This window comes from Panicum hallii, chromosome 9, assembly GCF_002211085.1.
Source record: "Panicum hallii strain FIL2 chromosome 9, PHallii_v3.1, whole genome shotgun sequence".
Classification (NCBI taxonomy): Eukaryota; Viridiplantae; Streptophyta; class Magnoliopsida; order Poales; family Poaceae; genus Panicum; species Panicum hallii.
The window spans coordinates 58,600,039-58,621,659 of record NC_038050.1 but is presented as its reverse complement, the minus strand read 5'-3'; the positions used below and the strand labels follow the sequence as shown (position 1 = coordinate 58,621,659).

Here is a 21,621-nt window from a genome sequence, read left to right as displayed (position 1 = left end):
AAAACAGCATCCTGAGCCCTGAGGTGCTCCTTCATATATAAATAATGGTCAAACCAGGTTTGTAGACTGGATCTGTGGTGGAACAATCGTATACAAGTCATAATAACCTTTCTTTTATGTTTGGATCTGTGAGAATATACTGTTACTATTATTTATATCATGTTCATGATGTGTTTAATACAAATCTGTTCAAAGTCAATGTGATGCTAACCTGAATCTGTTCAATATTCTGACTACGAAAAAAAAGCATCACTACTGCGTCTTTACGGTGTAGCTGGCTTAGTCTCAAGGACAATCTTACTTAGATTCTGTTTGATCCAAATGGTAATGGGTGAAAGCTGTCTTATCCAAACGGGAGTGCTAATAGGATGGGCTAAATTTTATCTAAGACTCAAAAACTTTAGCACGTGTATGAGTACTGATATATGCTAAAGTTTAGCACTCAACTTTAGCTCCTCCAAACACGCATTTACTAGCTGCCATCTGCATCTAACATCGTTTATTATTGTTGTACGTAGGATTACATAGTCTCAGGTGGTGTATTACCATGTGCTCTTGATACTAACTGCCATCTATAACAAGCTGTTGATGTTGACGCTTCAAGCCAATAATCAAGCGACCAAAGTACACGAATAATATATCATAAAAGTATTGCTACAGCCGTTTGCTAAGAAGCTTCATTTCGTTCATTAGGTGCTAGATAACATCTAGTAAGAGGGTAGACAACCAAACGCACGTGTAATCTGCTTGAACTTGTCTTAAAAGTTAAATCATGTGCTTTATTTGTTTTTCTCATTCACTGGAACAAGTCCAAGATCCAAAATGGAGAGGATCATGTTCAGATCCTACATGAATATTTCCACACGCACGGGTCCGTTTCAGCAGCAGTATTGTCAACATCTACCATTGGGAACAGCATCTATCACCTTCAGTTGCATACTAATCATGTTCGATTCGTCAAGTAGAATCAGTGCAGCAGGTCGTCTTGCTGACATCTGCACTCTGCTTGGTAGCATCATCTTCTTAGATGATCCATTCGGGGAAGCTTCTTACACGAAAAAGGCCACATGCCTGGTCAAGACGACAGTATGGCAGTTTGAACTCATCCTACACTGAAATGCTTCCGTTACATCCATACCTGCCCACAAGAGTATGCCAGATGTTCAAGCTGTCTGGTGCGTCCAACACATTATACTAGTATTTCTAGAAAAGAGTTCTGAGATTTCGTGTTTGAATTTTGTTTACACCTTGAAAACATCAATTTTCAGACCTACAAATATGTTCAAACACATCATGCTCTAATGCTGACTCTTGGTCCGTGGCTTATGGTGAATTCGCAAATGTGTCCCAGTCATAATACTAGTATTTATTTGTTCGATTGAGTGCAATATTTTGAGATTTTTTGTTTGACCTTTTCCCTCCCTGCGGACCTAAATTTTTAGAACCTCATAAATATGTTTAAATACATTATGCTCTGATGCTTTTTCTTGGTCCATTATCATACGGTGGTCTGGGCATGGATATCTTCTCTTCTTTGTTTTACTACTCTTTGTGGGAGTTCAGTCCTTTACTACATCACTACTTTTGTTTTAGTTGACCACGACGCAAATTAAGAAAAGTCGAGATATGAAAGCAAAATGCTTTAAAAGAGATAGCTCCCAAAATGTCAATTTAAAACTTGTAATGAGGTTGTACATGATTAAACAATAATATGACTATCCAACATCAAAGTAAGTACACTAAAAGTACAAATAAAAATGTTTCTTAAAGAAAAATATATTTAAAAAAAACAAAGAGTGTTTCACCATGAACCTGTACGAAGGAAAGATGTGGATCACTTGAAATGTTGACGAACCTGGATAGAGCCCCAAATTCGGCAGATAATACATGAATTGTTTTCATTCCGAATGATGTTTATAGCTCAGATTAAATTCATGAATCGTTGCCGGTTCTGAAACAATTGAAAATCAGAGAGAATACATTTTTAGATTAGAGAAAATACGTTTATTCAGAAATGATGTCGCACATCAATTTGTTTTGCTGAGAACTACACATCTCAAGTGCCGTACAGAAGAGTCCCAACACCATGTGCTTTTGATTGGTAACTGCAACCAGTAGCAGTTGTTGATGCAGGCACTTCAAATCAATTAACCAATCAATGTATACAATTATAAAGAAGTATTGCAGGACCCTTTTCCTGAGAAGATTCATCAGGAGTTGGCAAAAAAAAAGATGGACAGCCAAATGCACGACCGGGTGTTCTACTACAAGTAGTCTGAATTCATGTGCCATGTTTTCACCGGGGCTTACCAGTAGTAGAAACAAGTCATCCATAATGCAGAGGAGCATTTTCAGTTCTTACTAGATCAAGATGAATTCCATACGCCCTCGCAAGAAAAAGAAAAGTGTGAATTCCAGACGGGTCCATTTCAGCAGCAGGAACGTCAACATCTACACACGGGAATCACCGCCATACTAATCATGCAAGCTTGATTTATCAAGTAGAATCAGGTACGAGTCAAAAACGATCCATACCTCAGTGTAGCAGGTCGTCCTGCTGACCTGTGCGCTCATGCTGCATCTTCTTACAGATAATTGTGGAAGCTTCTTATACGGAAAAGGCTTTGCCCGGTCGATCATGAGAACAGTATGGCAATAAATTAGGGCAGTTGAACTAATCCTGCACTGAAATCCTTCCGTGAAATATTTGGTCATCAATCTCCGCCGACAAAATTAGGCTAGATGTCTCCGCTCTGTCCCAGGCCTTATACTAGTATTTCATTTGTTCATTTGAATGAGGCAACTTTGAGTTCTTGTGTTTGATTTTTTTTCCTCCCTGCAGACAAAATTTTCAAAGCTTCACATCTGTTCGCATAGATGAAGCTTTGATGCTTACTCTTGGTATATTTCCATCGATGTCATTTTTTAGGAAGAGGAAATAGCTGGCAGGCGTGCACAATTTGTATTTTCCTGCTCAATTTCTTCCATTTCCTACACAGTCTGATTTCCCTTCTGACAAAAGGACAGTTTTCCCCTCACAATTTGCTCTGAACTTGTGGTAGAAACTGTTTCGATGCAATGACACATAACAGTTTATCAATTATAAAAAAAAACTTAAGATGTAGTAGTTTGGTAATGGAGAGTCTTCTCTTCTATTGCAATTATTATTTCTCTGCAAACTGCTTCTGATTAAATTCTCGAAGATGAAGGCTATGAGAAATTCCAGATATAAAAGTGGAACCACTGAATGAAAGATATAAAGTGATAAATTTGTACCAGCAATTTACAAACAATTGAAATCTTCCAAGTCCCAACACAAAAAAAATAGGACACTTACGGTACAAAGATAGAATCAATTGCTCTGAATATAATTTGAAAGCAAGAGATGAGCTCCCAAAATCCATGGATAAACATAAACCACTGTCTTCCAGAAATGATGTCTAAGAATTTAGTTTTTTTGTTTTCAAGTGATCTGGTTATTCTAAAAACAAGCAAAAGCAGATGGCAAAATGGATTGCATAAATAGGACCCTTGTCGGCCAACCCATGCCTGACAAGCCCTGGACGACAAGTGGACATATTGATGTCCACACAAGCAATCGACGGCCCCCATCATCCCGGTTTAAGCGCGTGTATATTTTCCCTCTTTTAACTGTCCAAAATAGATAGCGAACGAGCTTTAGTTACCTCTAAACTCAGTAGGGAGTTATATGATGTGTCTATTTTCTATTTGTACTCCAGTTGGTGCTATAGAATTTGTATTATTAATTGAAACAGGCTTAAGTATTATGCTCAACTATATGTGCTGAAATTACATTTCAATTACCCACTTCTCCCCCTCAGATTCAACTAGTTAAATACCTCCAATTGCTACAAAAGTGTACAAGTGTGTGTTATAATAAGGTGTACATGTCCCATTTTTTTAGTATATGTTCAATGTTCATCAACGTTTAGAGATTGAAATTCAGTTTCAAACATGACTAACAGTAAATAGTTATCTTAGCAAATGTTAATGGGCCTATTGGCCAGCCCAAGCCGACCGGTCGCCAGAAGTGACGTCGGCCGCGTTGGTGCCAAGCAGGCCTGCGGGCCGTGGCCCGTGGGCTAGCTGACAGGGGCCAGTAAGCCAGATGCATGTGGGCCGATAGGGGCTCATTTAATCATTATGTATAAAAACAAAAGAATTTCTACGAATTTGCAGATCATATGCCATGCGTGCTCTCTTACGAGTTTCTGGGCAGGTCTTTGCAAAACTGAGCTACTGGCCAAGCTGCCGCAAGGATCCGCCGAGGATGCTGACCAGCAGCTGGAGTCGACCCGGAGCCAGACGATGATGCTTGAGGACGCCCGCGTGTTCTTCTCTCTTGAGGGCGTGTGCGCTTTGGACCTGGATCTGTATTCTGCAGTAAGGGTGTGTTTGGTTTGAGGGATCGGGTGGAACGGAACCGTTCCATCCCACTTTTTGGGTTGTTTGGTTGCTGGACGAGATGGAACGGATCGGTTCCGGAACGGAATATTCTGCGCAAATGCGGAACCGCGGGGTACCCAGAAATCGGCGGTACCCGCTCGTCCCGGAACGGCGCGTCCAACACCGCCCGTACTCTCTCCTCTCACCGCCCCGGGGTGCGCGCGGGGGAGCAGGACGGCGCGCGGGGAGGAGCTGCGCGCCGCCGCGGGGGGGGGGGGGGAGCTGGGCGCCGCCGCGCCGGGGGGGGGGGGGCGGAGCTGCGCGCCGCCGGGGTGGGGGGGGAGCTGGGCGCCGCACGCCGGGGGGGGGGCGGAACTGCGCGCCGCCGGGGTGGGGGGGGAGCTGGGCGCCGCCGCGCGGGGGGGGGGGGGCGGAGCTGCGCGCCGCCGGGGTGGGGGGGGAGCTGGGCGCCGCGGGGGGGGGGGGAGCTGGGCGCCGCCGCAGGGGGGAGCGGGGGAGCGGGCCGCCGCCGCGGGGGGGGGGTGGGCGGAGGAGCTGGGCGCCGCGGGGGGGGGGAGCTGGGCGCCGCCGCAGGGGGGGAGCGGGGGAGCGGGCCGCCGCCGCGGGGGGGGGGGTGGGCGGAGGAGCTGGGCGCCGCGGGGGGGGGGGGGGGCGGGGGAGCTGGGCGCCGCCGGAGGGGGGGGTGGGAGGAGCTGGGCGCCAGGGGGGGTGGGGAGCAGGCCGCCGCCCGCGGGGGGAGCTGGGCTTATCCTCGGCCGCGTTCCTGACCGGCTGAATTCTGAAAACCAAACAATAAATGGAACCATTCCGTTCCACTTTAATTCTCGAACCAAACAATAAACAATAACGGTTCCGTTCCGGCTACCAAACAAGAAATGGAACCATTCTATTCCAAGAATCTGGAATGGAACGGTTCCGTCCTACCAGATTCTCCAACCAAACACATCCTAACTGTTTCACCATGTACTGTTGAACGCGGAGGCGTGTCCTGCGCCTAGCTTTCTACTAGCTTGAGATCATGGTAGAAGCTTAGGGTTTTGCGTCTAGTCTTCTTCTCTTTTCCCCCTTTCTGTTTCTTTATATTACAAGGACTCTGGTAATGCCGTTTAGTAATGAAAATGAGGTGGGGTATCGCTTCAAGAAATAAAGGCAGATTGACCTACCTCTAGTTCAGGGCTTCAGGCAGAACCCCACACAATTACAGCGAGTCTTATTGACTGTGCTGAACAGATTAAAATTCAGAACCCTGACATTTACCGAATGCAATTTTAGAATTTTTTTCCTTTTTTTAGTCCCTTTAAAAGATTTTTTTTTCATGCGACCCTTTAAAAGACATTGAAACAAATATTCTACGAGGAACATTTGGTAGAACATAAGGCTGAAAATCTCCTTGTGTCACCCGTTCAAATCTGTTTTCTACCATGAAAAGAAGGATCTACCGAATATGTACCGACACAAATTACTCGAGATGGACTGGGATAAATATTCTCGGTAGATCTCTTTTCTAGATGGCTTTTCTCAAAAAGTCAGCCTTTCATGACCACACTGTCTCCCAATAATACTCTACATTTGTGAGCCCATAAAAGAATTAAAATACTTCTTTTTTGGGAAAAAAAAGCGAAACATGTTTATCTCAGCATTATCCTTCACCAATGATTCGTGACCAGACATGTAGCGTTAGTGGGGCCAAATCACCAAAACAATAGTGCAACTAAGAAAGCAAGAGCAGACCACAGAAAGAGAATTGGATTCTCGTAAAACTTCACCTTTTTATTTTTTATTTTGAGTAAAGGCCTTTTTGCCCCCCTCAACTTGTGACCGAGTTTGAATAACCCCCTGAAATTAAAAAACCAGACAATTACGCTCTCACTCTTAGATAACCGGACAAATTACCTTCACTGACTATTTCAAAATGTTTTTTAAGGTGGTTTTGCTAATTTGACAATCGGTCCCACGTATCCGAATCCTTTTAGGAGGTTTTCCGTAAGATTTTCAATAGAAAAGGGTTAGAGCTTGATTTTGTTATTTTTTAGGGACTTATCCAATGAAAGAGGCATCACAGGGCATGGCTGGCCGGCACTCGCGGCGGCCGGCGGCGTTGACGGCGCGGGAGACGAGCTGGGGATGGGTTGCTCACCGAGCTCGGTATTGGAGGTCGGAGGCCGTTGAGGAAGGCCGGAGGTGCTCGACAACGGCGGCCGGCGGAGAAGCTTTGGACAGTCGAACTTCTGTCGATTCCGACGGGGGAGCCGCACGGAATGGGTCGGGAACATGCAGAGGGGAGGTGGGGCGGCTGTGGGTGAGCGTAATCGGATGGAGGTGGTGGGGAGCGGCCGGATTTTGGCCGGTAGGTGAGGGCCTTGGCTCGGCCGCGTAGGAGCGGAGGGAGATGAATGGGAGGAGCGGGATGCCAGGGGAGCATAAGAGCACTGGGCCGGCGCGAACCTGGTCCGATCCGTGGCGTGCCAGCCAAGGAGCGGCGGCGAGACGAACAGTGCAACGATGCAGGGGAAGAGCGCTAAGGAGGCGGCCGTGGAGAAGGGAGAGGGGGAAGACAAGAGGTAGGAGATGACGGGTGGGGCCACATATAAGTGAGGGAGGGAAAGATTGGAATGTTATCGGGTGGGTCCCGCATGCTAGATCAGAAAAACTACTTCCTTTGAATTATTTCAGGGGGTAATCTGTCCGGTTTTTTTAAAATTAGAGGGTGTAGTTGTCTAGTTTTTGAGTTTAACAGGTCATTTAAACTCGGTCACAAATTAGGGGGCAACAGAGACTTTACTATTTTATTTTTTTTGATACGGACCTTGATAAGAACTCAGTCACAGCGACCGATAACAACTTCTCTCAATAAAGTTCGGTACGACTTGGTCGAATAATTTTCAGAATGATCCCTGACCACAAGTTCTGTCCTGCAGTTTGGAGACATGGAAGGAGTTTCATTCGTAACTCGATCCAATCTGTCTCCTTCACAGACAAGCATATAGCCACAGAATTACATCCTTCACCTTCAGTCTAAAATGGCCATGGACGCCAACATATACAATCGGGTAGCAGTTTCAATTTCATGGGAAAACCACAAAATGACATGAATGAGTTTCTGAACTCTGAAGGACTTAAAAGATGTCAGAGCATCCCCCAACATGGTAGCCTACATTAGACGGCCAATGGATTACACAGACATATATACTACAATTTCCACCACCAATAACAACATGGAAATCTTATTAGAACATCAGCAGATGCAATCCTATGTTGAAAATTAAGGGGGATACAAACACTGACAGTAGACAGCTTCGGATGCCCATCATCTTGGAGGAATTGTCGTCCAACCTAGACTGCAATATCATGCTGAATGTGCCGGAGCAAGACAGGGATAACAATGTCTGGAGAGCTTAGCTGGGGAAGATGGCCTTCAGATGGCATTACCTCGACAATAGAATCACCGCCGAGGTGCTTGTGCAGGTACTCAGACACAACGACTGGCACTGCAAGATCCTTGGTGCTCTGAACGATGTGGCATGGGACACTAACGAGCGGGAGGAGGCTGCGCACGTCGCTCTGGAATATCGTCTGGGCAACACTAAGTGCAATGTCTGGACGTATGTTGAATAGTGTCCGGCTAAACTCCTGAACTGCCACGGATTCCATGTCTCCTCCAACACACAGTGGTGCAAAACCTGAGCACCAGGCCTTGTAGTTTGATCGCATGGCCTCAAAGAGTTCATCAAGCTCATCTTGCTCAAAGCCTCCATAATAGTCCACATCATTCAGGTACCTATTTCATCAAAAGACAGAAAGGAATTGATGAAAATAAATACAAAAGAAAAAACAGAAAATAATTATAATAATATATATTTAATCAAGGAATGAAGTGTTTCTAAAATCTCCAGGCGTGTGCCATTTAGCAGATATTCAGCATGCAAACATGGCCTTCAATTATATTTTTAATAATGGAGATGAACTGCAGAATTTAGGTGATGTCTGCTGAGCTAACATCTTCTTAGTCAAGCGGATGCATCATTTAACGAAAGAAATTTATCAAGTAGTTGAATAGAAGTATAATTCATTTGCAAGTTTTACAAGGTTGGTTCAGATGAAGTTGTGAATTTTACCACCACCCCAAAAATGAAAAAACACTCAAACCTAACCTTGCTTCACAGAACATCAGTATCAAATTATAATTTTTTTCTTGAACACGCAGCATTAATAGTAGAGAAAAGAGTCACAATCATAGTGTAATATTAAGTTAATTTATGGATCAAATGTCCATGCTTCACCACGATCTGATTTTTTGCTTCAAGAATTTTACATAATCGTTCCTTCAGAAAAAGTTCCACATAATCAATCTGAGTAACTTTAGAAAATGACACCTAGGACATTTGCAAAAATGTGATAAGGGTCAGGTCATGCATCCCGTTCCAATTGCTACACAGTTGCCTTGGTTTTTGAATTTTAACATCTCCAGTTTATGATTCTTCAAAATTCTAACGCAGGCCCATGCTTGTCCCACACAATGTTCAGATTTATTGCTTCAGCAACTATCCAGCTATGAGCATACCATATTATGATAACTTTATAGTTCATTCTCCTGGTACTTTGAGTCCATTGTCGCGGTTAGAATGGAACTATGGAAATCAGGTACCATTTAATGTCCTGGTAGCTTATGCCCAGCACCATTGTGCAGAGGAATCAATTGGATTGGGCTATGTGAACGCATTTTTTACTGTTATTAGAATTCACAATGCACTGAATAATGATGCAGAAATAATTCAGGACACTAAACTCTCTTCTTCATATCACCATCCTGTCTAGTGCACATCATCCCTGCAACTGTGATATTCAGCAGCATGCTCACCACAACTGGAAACCAGATCAAAAGGCGCTGTGATCTAATTGAGTCCCTAGCTCCCTTTGGAGCCTACTCCACTAATCAGTGTACACTGCACCACCAAGCTTCAGTTCTGCTTCAGTATGTATCTAGCAATATCTCGTGTGTACACTAGAAAAGACGGAGCATTAACTACAATCACGTGGGCCTTAGAATTCTACACATATGTGCAGAGCAGTCAGATTTTTGCTGGCCATGGCATTGCACCTTTCACAACTCATTTATGGTATCCAGAAACTAAGACTAAGAAAGCAAGATTAACGCCATTTGGGTCATAAAATTTTCACCATATTAAGACAAAAACGTTTAATAATTCCTAGCTGCAAGACAATTCAAAAATGGATTCTGAAGGACCAGATATGCATCACATCACATTGTCCTTGCACTGCCTTTGTTAATTTGTTCTTTGATTCAAATCCTTACTAGGAAATTATTAGCACAATAAATATAATAGATAATCTGCCCTCTACAGTTTAAGGTGAACAATAAAGTCAAACAAGAATCAATTGCACATGTGTAATTCACGTGCTGCACCTTATAATGGATTAGCTTTCATAGTACTAGTTACAGTAGGTACACACAGATTTTTATTCTTCTCCAAAGCTTTGTTATTCTCTATATGAGTGTATACTGTGTATGTGACCTCAACCAGGCTAAATCAGGTCTCTAAAATCTATTTTCCCCACATCCTGTGTAACAGCATGTAGTTTTTCATACAAATCCACAATGAACAACTATTGGTCTCTAATCTCTACTGCACCGAACATTTTGTAGCTTTTGCTGCCTGCTAGTGCAAATTATGGTAACCACCAATTACCCACTTGTCTAACATCCCATCAAAGATGCAACTAGCATTTCATTTCTGTAAATTTTAGCGACAAGATCAATATTAAGCTAGAGAAGAAAGAAAATGCAGTTAGCAGCCACATATAACAACCAACTTGCATAAGTTGAGCCCAGCACCTTATCATGATCATTAGTTATGGCGGTATGGCCCCATTTCCTTCTCAACTCAACTGTTTAATTTCAGATCCGATAGTACAACACTCAACTGTTATCCGTAACCAAAGTAAAGTAGTATGGGTCATGTTAGGCTGTTAGCAGCTACGAGAACTTGTAGATGATTGATCACCATCATCCATAAAGTGTTGTCACCATTTAGGCGGGGTAACAGGGCCACCTGATTTGGAAAGGTGAGTCCAATATGCAATCCTATCGAGTATATAAGACAAGGGTGGATCCTTCCAGACGAGATGTTCACATGCTATCCTAGTCACGGACTTACTGTGAACCACAAGCCATGCATGTTGACAGGCATATACTGTAGATTTCCTGTTTCAAGTCCTCAAAAGGCTTCTAATTCCCCCCATAGCGACAAATCCAACAGTTTCCTTCATGGGGTTAGAGGTCCGTACTTCTAGCATGCAGTACCCAGGCAGCTTGTAGCTCAATTCACCAAAATTAAAGCGCAGCAGCTAAATCAACAGCTGCCGGCAATCAATTTGTTCCCCAGTTCCCAATCAACAGATACAGACTATAGACATAGTATGAATGAGTTATGAGCAAGGGGAAATTAAAGCAAATTTCAGTTAGATTACCTGGGGGACGCGGAGAGCAGCACGAGTTTGCTGAAGAGGTCGGGCCTGGAGATGGAGGCGAGCGCGCCGATGACGGCGGAGACGGAGTGGCCGACGTAGATGCAGGACTCGACGCCGAGCTCCTGGAGGATGGCGAGGAGGTCGAGCGCGTAGCCCTCGAGCGTGGCGTAGCGGGCGAAGTCGAAGTAGTCCGGGTTGGTGGGCCCCGCGCCCATGGTGTCGAAGAGCACGACGCGGTAGTCGGCGACGAGGTGCGGCACCAGGTGCTTCCACACGGACTGGTCCGTGCCGAAGCCGTGCGCCAGCACGATCACCCCGCGCTTCCCCTCCCCCACCACCCGCAGGTTGTGCGCCTCCTCCACGATCCCCATGCCGGAGATCCCTCTCCTCTCCCTCTCCCTCTCCCTCTTCCTCCTGCGCTCGCGCTCGCGCTCGCGGCTCGCTCTCCCTCGCGGCGGGGCTCGACCCGGGGCGCGGGGAGCAGAGCAGAGGAGGAGGTCAGAGGTACGGGGAGCAGAGCAGAGGCCGCGGGGACGGACAGTGGGAAACGGATGAATGGTGGGCGTTTTAAGGCGGGGGGGCGTGGACCGGATTCTGCCGGTCGGGGAGGGGAACGCGGCTGCCGCTGCTGGCGCTGGGCGCTGGGCGCTGGGCTTCGGCGACACGGGGACTCGGCGGGGAACGTCGCTGACGGACGGGGTCGCCGGGGCGGTTTGGTGGCGGGCGGCGGTGGCGGGCTCGAGCGGGTTGCTGCCAGTTGGTTGGCTTGCTCTGCGCCTCGCTGCGGCTCTGCCCTGGTCGGCCGGTCCCGCTACAATTGGATATTGTCCCCCGCTGCTACTCGCAGCTACGCCCTCCTAGAATTCGGAAAATTGCAGATGCGTGCTTGAGGAATGAGGATGGGAATGGGATCATGGGAGAGATCGAGCGGAGATTAGTTGCTGCGAATCGCATCCATAATTGCTCTTGATTGGATCTGAATTCGGATCATGATCCTCTCCGATCCTTTTGACTTGAGGGCGCACAAAAATAGTTTTCTAAAACTGCCCTCATAGTCCAAGCAACCTATGAACACAGCTACTTCAATTAACTCATTAAGCCACTCTCTTCGCTCAGTTTCTTTTTACTATTCTTGCTTTAAGAAATTAATCTATTTGGATATGAGAACTCGCTCGAGAACATCTCTCCTCTAAGCCGAGCTTTTTCTTCCGGTTTTAGGGCAATGGTAGGAGAAGTAAAAAGGTTGTCAGTGGTGGAAAATGTTTCCCAAAAGCTAAATAAATGTTAACTACATAAATGCCACTTGCAATTTAAGGAGATAAGCTTCGCTCGTATTTACTACTCCATCCAAGATTCCAAGATCTCTTACCTCCATTTCGACCACCTTCTCTCGTAATACCTTTGAGGCATATTTGAAGCTTGGAATTTATCCTCGACATATTTGTAAACGGACAAATTCTAGCGGCACACTTTGAATCAACTAAAAAACTGGAGGCAGAAACAATTCGCCCAAAATATGGAGGCGGCTTCCGCTCAATTGGCGGGTTGGGTCCGGTTGCAAAATCGTAAGCCCCTTCTCGCAATTCCATCATTTCGTTGGCACATGGACGAAAATTCTCGCTAACTGCTGCCTTGAAATGGGAAGATTAGTTGGGCGCGGACAGGTGCTTATTATTAGCCTTTCGCCATCATCACTCCCTATGCAGTGGCCTGTGCGAACGGTTTATGAACGTGATTAGCAAAGGGAGACGCGTACGTATGCTGCCTGTGGGGGCCGCGTGGATGGGCGATGTGTTCGTTCGGGTCCTAACATCTTGACGGCGACTTCGACCGGGAGACCGATGCCTGTGCAATTCGTACAGCCATCCACAGTAGGATGGGGGCTGCGTGCTCGAACTGCATGGTGACTTCACCCGTGTCTTCTTGTCCGCCAATTGTTCGGCACATACTGCTGTGCAAGCTCCTATGAGGGGTCATTTTTTTAGTAAAATGCAGAGACATGGTTGAAATTATTGTCACTTTGCCCCCCCGCTCCCCCGGTAAAAAAAAATCTCCTTAGGGCCTGTTTGGATCCAACGGAAGGAGAAAGAGAAAATGCAAAATTTTTGCTCTTTTGCATTTTTTTTTTGCACTTTTGGATCCAAACACCCCAAAGTGTAAAAGGGCAAATGCTACCGTAATTTTGCTAATTATGGATTAATTAGGCTTAATAGATTCGTCTCGTCATTTAGTCCTTTAGTTTTTTAATTAAACTATATTTAATACTTCTAATTAGCGTCCAAACATCTGATGTGACAGGAGCAAAAATTTGCCATTTGCCCTTTTGCCATTTGAGGGTGGATCCAAACAGACCCTTACTTCCTCTGAGATAAGATAGAGCAACAATACTCTCATGTCGCTGTATCTTCTCTTTATAGGTAAAAAGGAACTACACTTGTGGTCTTGTGGGTGCTGCCTCGTCAAAAATGGACATAGAATAATCGGATGGCAGTTAAAAGTGGCACGGCATAGGTATTCTTGTACTATTTACCACGGTAATACCAGTGTTTCAACCCTCATTAACTATGTATTGTGGTAATTATGTCTTGATTTCAATATTTGGCCTGTCGATTTTCTTAGCAAAAGATAACTACTAGTACAACAGCTGGCTGCAACCCCTCCGAAATTGAGCCATAAAAAGTTGTTGGTAGATGGGGAGACAGTCTACTTGACTGCTAAAATTTTCGCATAGTCAAAAGGTATAAACAAAGGTAAAACTATAATTGGCGAAAAGGACATGGCCGTTGAAGCCCTTTTACTACATTTTTCCAGTATTGATCTATTCTATTGAAGCAATGGCGCTTCATCTGAGTTGATAATTTTTTTCTCCCAAAGAAAACTACGAGTACATACAGTTCATACTGCAAAGTACTCTATGTACTCTTACTCTTAATGGCTGACTCTCTTTTTTTTTGTCATTTTAATTTAGTGCTTTAGTGGTATATGTGTTTACATTATGGTTTGGAGAAATATTTTTGAGCTAAGAGAATATGATTACGTTCTTAAACTTACTTTTTAAAAATCAAATATAGGTGCGCAACCTTTTACAAAACGAAAATTACATGTGTAACAGTTAGTAGAGAGATATTGGATATCACAATAGGAGCGAAAGGAGTTTTGAATTATTTGACAAGTCTTTTTTTAGCAGGTAGATATAGTAGTATATTTTGGATTTTAGACAGGGATGAAGCCGCCGGGTTGGATGCATTAAACGCTGGGGTCGGTCATATGGATGAACAATGCTAAACAATGATTTTCAATTGAATTTGGTAAATTTCATCGGGGTCGCAGGTCTGGCGACCCCGGTGGCTGCATGCAGCTCCGCCCCTAATTTTAGGTATCATTTATGTGTTAAACACTTAAAGTACTCATCAATAGGGTTTTCCCCCTTTAAAGTTATAGTATCTTATATATTAGGTATAATACTAAAAGACCTTTTCATTTGAAAGACTATTACAAAGGTATGCGCTGTGAACTTGTGATGGATCGGAGAGTCTACGCCAAACGAGAGGTGTACAGCAGTTGCCCAGTACCCTACGGTTCTGAGCGTGCACATCAGCACATATTCGCCACTGACGGCACAAAACGCAGCATCAAACAAAAAAGGCCCCACCTCGATCCACGGCTGTCATCCAAAGGTACACGACGAATTGATCATTTGATCATTGCTACTCGCGAGTGTTTTCTTATCGGGTGGCTGACGGGTCATGGGAATCTGGCCTGCTCCGGAGCTATAGCCAAGGCATCTTCTGTTGAGAGTACACCTCAGCTTAGCTCCCTGGTGCCCTACTCGCTGGACACCTTGTCCTTCTTGATGTACTATTTCGCATCCCTCTGATGCCAACCTGTGTAATTTTCTTTGCCTCACTTGCATTGTTGTCTTGTTTCTTGCCCTCCTTCTCGATCCCAAGTGGGGAGGTGGTGAAGTCGACTTGACAGAACTGTCTGGCTTAGAAATGTGACGCGAGTAAAACAAAGCAGTTAGATTTGACTTCTTTGATGGAGGCCAGGTACACTAGATGCAAACAAGCCCCTGCGACGCCCCCCCCCCCCCCCCCCCCCCCGGTAGCTTTGTTGCCTCCTATTCGCTCCCTTGGTTGTATGGGTTCTTGGTGTGTCACACAACATGTATGTAGTCTTGCAATATTCCACGAAAGATCGATGTCACACGGATAACCATTATATCCATGAGTAGGAGTGTCCTATCTAGTAATCTCTTGTTCAGAACCTTCATTCGTCGATTCCTACAGCTTTTGCAAGGCAACACAAGGTGTCATACAGCCTTCAAAAAAGAAGACTGTGAGTGAACATCTATGACACTGAGTAGCCAGCTTGCTCAACTTGCAAACATCTATGTGAACCGCAGTTGTACTCCAGTAGAGAAAAAAAATAGCAAACATCTATCATGAGCCCAGAGAGAGTTGGCCCCATCCCATCTATATAACTCTTATAGTTAATCATGTACCTTTTGTAAATTTTGTGGTGATATCACAGCCACTTGATCACGCCACTTTGCTTCTTTCTGTGCAAGCGCCCAAACAAAACGCAGCTTGTGATTAGTGAACTGGCTAGTTATTTCCTGGTGGCTAGTGGTGGAAGAGGGTAGCAACTTGATGGTATCCTAACAAATTAACAAGAAGCAACAGGGAAAGCTGATAGGGACCTGTACTGCTGAGCAACGGATATATACGAGTGATTGGACACCAGATGATGCTGGTCATAGTTCATCACGCGATGCTAAGCTTTCACGAGATTATTTAGTGTTCGTGGAGTATCTTCTGTTTTTTAATTGGATAAGTCCATTTTGCTCCCTCAACTTATGTTGGTTTTCCAAATAACCCCTAAAGCACCCCTTTTTCCCAGCTTATCCCATTAATAAAGAGTAAAAATAGGGTTACTCTTTTTTCTGCAGGGAAAAATAGGTAACTCTAATAATGTAAATTTCATGAAGACTCCATACCTATGTTAGAAAAATACTTTGAGAAATTTTCATAGAAATGTTGTGAAATGATAGATGTCGTAAACAATATAGATATTTTCAGTACTGTCTTTTCAAGACTATTTGCACATATATTTCTTATTTATGGGGTTCAAATGATGTTAGGTGCCTCAAATCCAAAACTTAAAATTTGACATCTGTGATATAAAGCAACCTGAGTTTTAATCGTTAAAGGGTAAAAGGAGGGGAAACCGTTCAAGGGGTTATCTAAACATATTTAAATTTTTGGAGTACTAACATGCTATTTTTTCCCTTTGTACCGTCCAAACGCCAAACAAACAAGAAGGATCCAATCTGACCCAGTTGTTGGGAGATAGTAAACACGCCCCCAGATGATTGGTCCATCCTTTGTTAAAAAAAAAAAGAAAGATAATTTTGTTCTATCCAATCAAACTAGCAACCTCGGATCCAGCCCGGGTTACCCGGCCATTATATTGGGTCAGTTCAGAATCCATAAGATCCAGCGCGAATTTCAGTGAGGCGCCCAGACCAGACACAAGAACTTAGTCCTGCTATTTGACTGGACTTTTGAAGTTTTATGAAATTATGTACTATATCTGTATTTCCTTCTTTCATCTTTTGCCTGTCCAAATTTTATCTCTTCTTCTTGAGACCAACTAACCAGCTAAAACTCGTGAGCGGTGTAGTTCAATCAAGGATAACACGCCTGCCTGCAAAATTCACGTCAGTGCACGAAAGACAGAGTGGCGTGGCGTGGCTGTTCATGGATGCGAATCTCAACTGGTGATCGTCCACGGTCCGCAATCATACGCATGATGCCATGACTTCGGTTTCTTTTATCGGTCGTATCCCGATCTGCGGTGTCTGTGTATGTAGACAAGTGGATGTTCGTGATGAACGAGCTCGTGTGAATATGAACTCCAAGGCTCCTCGGTCTGACAGCTTGGAGTCAACCAGTACACGATTTGCTGCCATGGCCAGCAAGTTCTTTGTTCAAAATTATAATTCGTTGTGAATCTCAATTCCTATCCACCCTTGAGGCACATGAGCTTGTAGCTCTGGTAGAGCATCCGGCAGAGGTGCCACCCACCTAGGGCTCGAATCCTAGGTGCGCTGCACAATAAAAATCTCCCTCTTGGTGCAGCCAGGGCCGAGGGGAAAGTGGGTTTCCGCGACAGGAAGCAAGTTTGCTTCCCCTTAATAAAATACGGTGGAACGCGTCTTCCCTCCCCGATCATGTTTCTTTTTATCCACCCTTGAGGCATTGGGGTTTGAGTAGTTGAATGTTGGAAACTGTTGTAAAAGGAGGTGCTCACACTGAGCTTTCTTTTTGTTGCTGTATGTTGTTGACTTTGTGTGGTTTGCTGCTAAGGCCTTTTCGAATGGCGAATATGATCTGCTACCACCTAAAAGCCCATGAAACCTAACTACCCAGTAGGACTGGGCCTGCCCACAATTAACCACTGAATATTGATTTGAGGTAGCCCGGCTAAGAAATCAAAGTGAATGGGAGTTGCTAAGTTTAAATATCGATAACCCCTAAACTTTTTTGTTTTGTTTTGATTGACTCCAGCATCATAACTTTAGTTAAAAATATGTTATAATTCTTTTATTATTCCGTTATTTGCACTATTCATATTCTCACAATCTTACAAACGATGTCTTGCCTTGATGGCTTGATGCGGAGATCCTAAATCCTGAGATGCTGAGACTCATTAAATGGAACACTTGCCGCATCCATTTTACCGATCGATCACGCGAAGTGGCGAGATGAGAGAATGGGGTCAAGTCTTCCACGGAGCCCGCGGCCTGGCCGGTAGATCTGATACTGACAGCCAGAAGACAAGACGTGTACTCCCTCCACGTTTAATAAAAAATGCAATTCTATTTTTTCCAGATAGATTAGTCGTGGTATAAAAAGACTCCTATATCCTATACCCTCGTTTGTTTGTCATATGCGGTTAGTTTTAGCATACAAATTAAATCTGATCATTTAATTAGACTAGCATATAAATTAAATCTGATCACTTAATTAGGCAAGTAGTTAAGATCCAACCTCTAGAATTGCACGTGGATTTTTTTTTGGAATTTTTTTAGGAGGGAGGAAGTAGGCCAAATATGGAACATCCTAGGCTGCTGCTACAACAGGGTTCCCATAGGCCTGCAGGTATGTATGTTTTCGCCAGGTCCGGATTCTCCGAACTACTCCTGCGCAGTGCGCTTGCTGGAGTCTTCAGGTTGTTCTATCCATGGCTATCCGCGTCACAGAGCCGCCCTGCGTCTGCCACCCTGCGCAAGCCCAATGCCTGTCTGCACACACACAGTCGACCCCCGACAAGCAGCAACCTTAACCCGCCGCGGCATCAACCGCAGCAGCGCCGGCCGGGTCGCTGTAGCTGCCATTGCAGCTCCCACCACGTCAAGATTCCAAGTCACCAGCATCTTTTATGGTTGCCCATCAGCGTCAACCGATCACGCAGCACGCAAGGAAATATCTCTTCCCCATCAGCGACAACACAACTCCGGGCAGCGCCCAGCAATTAATAACGCTTCGCTACTTGATGATCATCGACCAATCCTTTTTTTCTGAGACGAGCTGAGCTGCTCGTTGCTAATCGATCACAATCAGGAGAGAGAGGAGCCAGCCAAGTGAAGCGGAGTACGCAACTCCACCCCAAACTCCTCCCCGACCCGTCACTCTCCCTCTCTTATTGCTCTACTACCACGACGAATCGTCCAAGGGAAACTAGCCATAGCCATACCCAATTACACATCAAACCAGAAGCCGTACTCCCCTAGCACTACCAGCGAGCGGAGCAGCAGCGGCGACCTCACATCAGTTGGTGAAGTTCTTGAGGCAGGCGTGGGGCTCGGCAGCCCTGGCGGCGGGGGTGGGCTCGACGGTGGGGGAGGGCGGGACGGGCGTGCAGAGCAGCTCCCGCGGCAGGTCCGGGATGCCCCGGAGGTAGAAGGTGTAGAAGATCTTGAAGGGGAAGACGATCTGGTGGAGCTTCACCTGGCCGTAGGCGCCCTCGAAGACGCCGGACCCGCCCGTGACGGCGAGGTACGACTCCTCGTAGGTCAGGTAGGGCCCCTGCACCGAGATGTGCCCGTAGTCGCCGAAGTAGAGGCTGTAGATGGCCTCGTACCGGTCGCCGTTGCGCTCGGGGACGTGCTGGATCAGCACGCAGATGCCGGCGGTGATGCCCAGGCGCTTGTCCAGGCTCCCGTTGTACACCTGCGAGGAGAGCGGAGGAGGGAGGTCAAGCGAGGAGCAGAGCTGGAGAGGACAGGGAAGGAAAGGAAGAGGACGGATCGGAGTCGGACCTTGTTGGTGAAGGGCACGAGGTCGCCCAGCGCGTTCTCCGTCTGCTTGGGGCTGAGCCGCAGGTACGCGGGGCTCTCGCGGTCCCGCTCGTTGATCTCGTACACGTAGAGCTCCTGCGCCTTGGACGGCCGCGCGTCCTTGGCCGCCGCGGGCTTGGGCGAGAACAGCGACGCCCGGACCGCCACGCCGCCGCGCGCCTTCTTCCCGGCCGCCCCGACGCCGCCGGCGGCCGCCGCGACCCGCGACGCCACCACCGACCTGGCGAAGCCTTCCGCGGGCCTGGCGGTGACCCGGGACGGCGGCGCGGCCCTGAGCGCGGCGGCCATGACGGGAACCGGCGACGGCGACGGCAGGCTCGCTCGCTCGCTCGATGAGTTCTCTCTCGATCCGCGCTGGCTTGGGGGGATTGGTGATGGTGGTGGCAGGCAAGTGGTGGGTGGGGTGCGGTCAGTGCAGTGGCAGTGTTTATTTAAGCAGGCCGTGCCAGCGGCGGACCGGGGTTAGGTGCGCCGCGTGCGTGGGCCATCGGTTACGGGTCCTCCTCCTCTTTTCCGCAGCGTCCCCGGCGGAGCCGAGCGCCGGCCACCGCACCGGCCAGGGTGGCTCCCCATAATTGGCACGAGTACAACATGCGCCGCGCGCCGTGTCAAGCGTCCGGTGCAGACTTGCAGCGGCGGCGGCTTGGCCGGTCGCCGTTTCAGATCTGCGCGGCGTGCGCTTCTTTGGGACTCCGACTCTGCTCGCACACGGCGAGCGTGGACTCCTAAAAAGCGACCGTCTCTGAATATGTTTCTTTTCTAAAAAAAAAATCGTCTCTATAGTAAAGTGGCGACGGGCAGGTTCGTTCGCCGCCGATTGTTTTGTTTAGTGGGGAGTGGTGCTGGTGCGCGACATATGGTTGCAATATTCAGCACGAGGTCCTGTGGGGCTCTTGTTTATTCCCCGGACGTCGAGCTGTATCCGTACCTGTACCCATTGTGAAAGCTACTTGGAAAGCATCTCTCGGCTCGGCTCGGCTCGTCTCTGTGTATGGATCAAGGATGGGACTAGGAGATCAGAGCATGGACGGAGACGCCTCTCCGGCCAGGGCGGCTGGACCAACTGCGCCTGCGCGTGCCCCCTACCGAGCTGGACGACGAGGCGTGTCCCCTTGGCGCGTTCCGCAGAGGAGCAGCGCGGGCATCATCGGGTCTCGGCGAGATCGGTCGCCTGATCGAGCTGTTTCACTACTATGTAGAAGATGGTGATGTCAACACTTTCCTTTACTAGCTTCATTTACCTCCGTCCACAATCAGTTGACGGCAGAACAGCCAAGCAAGTAACGGAGCACTAATCACACGAGACCAAGGAGAAATGTGGTCCACTATTTTGGGGTGTGCCACTGGCACTTTCTAACGCGCGGGAGTTGCCGCGATGTTCCTCGAGAACCAGAGTGGCCGAAAGTTTTTGTGTACTGTAAGTAAAGTTCTTTAGGACAATGGTGGTAAAGTTTCAAAGTTTCCATTTGGTAAACGATGAGAAGCTTCTCAGGATAGAGGATCCCGTGCCCCACCCTCCCCACGCGGACGATTCGAGCAGCGGCCAAACCCTAGCCGCCGCACGCTCCTTCATCCCCTCCCCGGTCGCGCTGCCACCGGAGTGGGCTACCGGCAGGGCCGCGCGGCTTGCAGGGATGGTGGTGGCATACTCGCTATCAGAGGTGGACAGCAAAGGCTGGCAGCGTTGATAGCGGGTTCCGGTGCCAGCGACGGCGGCGGCCAGTGGTGGTTGCGGCGTGTGGCGGTGTTGTGTGCGCGGCAGAGGAAGCCCGGTCTCCGTGTGTGGCCTAGTCGGAGGGTGGGTCGACGCAGCTATGCGGATGTGACGTGCAACCGGCGCCGATGCCCCTCTGGAAGGGCTGCTACGGGACATCAAGGCAACAATGACGGTAGTGGCAGCGAGCTAGGGATCCGGCATCCTGGCCTGACGATTGTGCTGGGGCATCTTGGGCCAAAACCTCAACGACGATGACGTCCGTGGGCGCCTTTTCCCTGTTGAGAGCGTCATATCCCCTAGCACGTCTTCCATGGGTGAAAACCCAATCCATATCTTGGACCCGCTTGTTTCGGCATCACTAGTCATCTAGGGTCGGCCCTAGGGAGTCGGAGCTGCTGGCTGCTATGCAACCATGCTCGGCAACAATGACCTAGGATTGTTGTGTGCTCTGCTATGTCACTTAGGTGGGTTAACCTTTGGATGCCGGTGTGGGCGCGTTGTCTGGTTACTCTTTTTTATCTTAATTGAAAGGCAGAGCTCCTGCCATTGTTTTAAAAAAATAAAGTTTCCGTTTGCCTGACCTTCTTTTTCCCGTGCATTGCTAATTACATCATATAATTTT

At 47.0% G+C, this 21,621-nt stretch overlaps 2 protein-coding genes and 1 long non-coding RNA gene across 13 annotated transcripts; all 3 read right to left on the bottom strand.

Annotated features, from left to right (window-relative positions):
• Positions 1-739: 739 nt before the first annotated feature.
• Positions 740-6,974, bottom strand: LOC112877941. 11 transcript variants are annotated; one of them, XR_003225609.1, is made up of 5 exons: positions 6,566-6,974; positions 6,195-6,264; positions 2,536-3,065; positions 1,856-2,451; positions 740-1,138 (listed from the first exon to the last, which is right to left on the bottom strand). It is a non-coding gene; the product is annotated as an uncharacterized LOC112877941 (long non-coding RNA). The 11 variants fall into 11 exon arrangements; XR_003225613.1 differs by lacking the exons at positions 6,195-6,264; positions 6,566-6,974 and having other exon boundaries at positions 1,856-1,951; positions 2,027-2,105; positions 2,311-2,451; positions 2,536-4,681; XR_003225610.1 differs by lacking the exon at positions 6,195-6,264.
• Positions 6,975-7,423: 449 nt separating this feature from the next.
• LOC112877940 (probable esterase D14L) lies at positions 7,424-11,551 on the bottom strand. The gene is made up of 2 exons (XM_025942317.1): positions 10,918-11,551; positions 7,424-8,206 (listed from the first exon to the last, which is right to left on the bottom strand). The coding sequence occupies exons 1-2, from the start codon at positions 11,286-11,288 to the stop codon at positions 7,762-7,764; spliced, it is 816 nt and encodes a 271-aa protein (XP_025798102.1). The 5' UTR covers positions 11,289-11,551; the 3' UTR covers positions 7,424-7,761.
• A 6,857-nt stretch (positions 11,552-18,408) lies between these two features.
• Positions 18,409-19,704, bottom strand: LOC112877538 (allene oxide cyclase, chloroplastic-like). The gene is made up of 2 exons (XM_025941860.1): positions 19,244-19,704; positions 18,409-19,154 (listed from the first exon to the last, which is right to left on the bottom strand). Exons 1-2 carry the CDS (start codon positions 19,568-19,570, stop codon positions 18,753-18,755), a joined length of 729 nt encoding a protein of 242 aa, XP_025797645.1. The 5' UTR covers positions 19,571-19,704; the 3' UTR covers positions 18,409-18,752.
• Between the last annotated feature and the right edge of the window lie 1,917 nt (positions 19,705-21,621).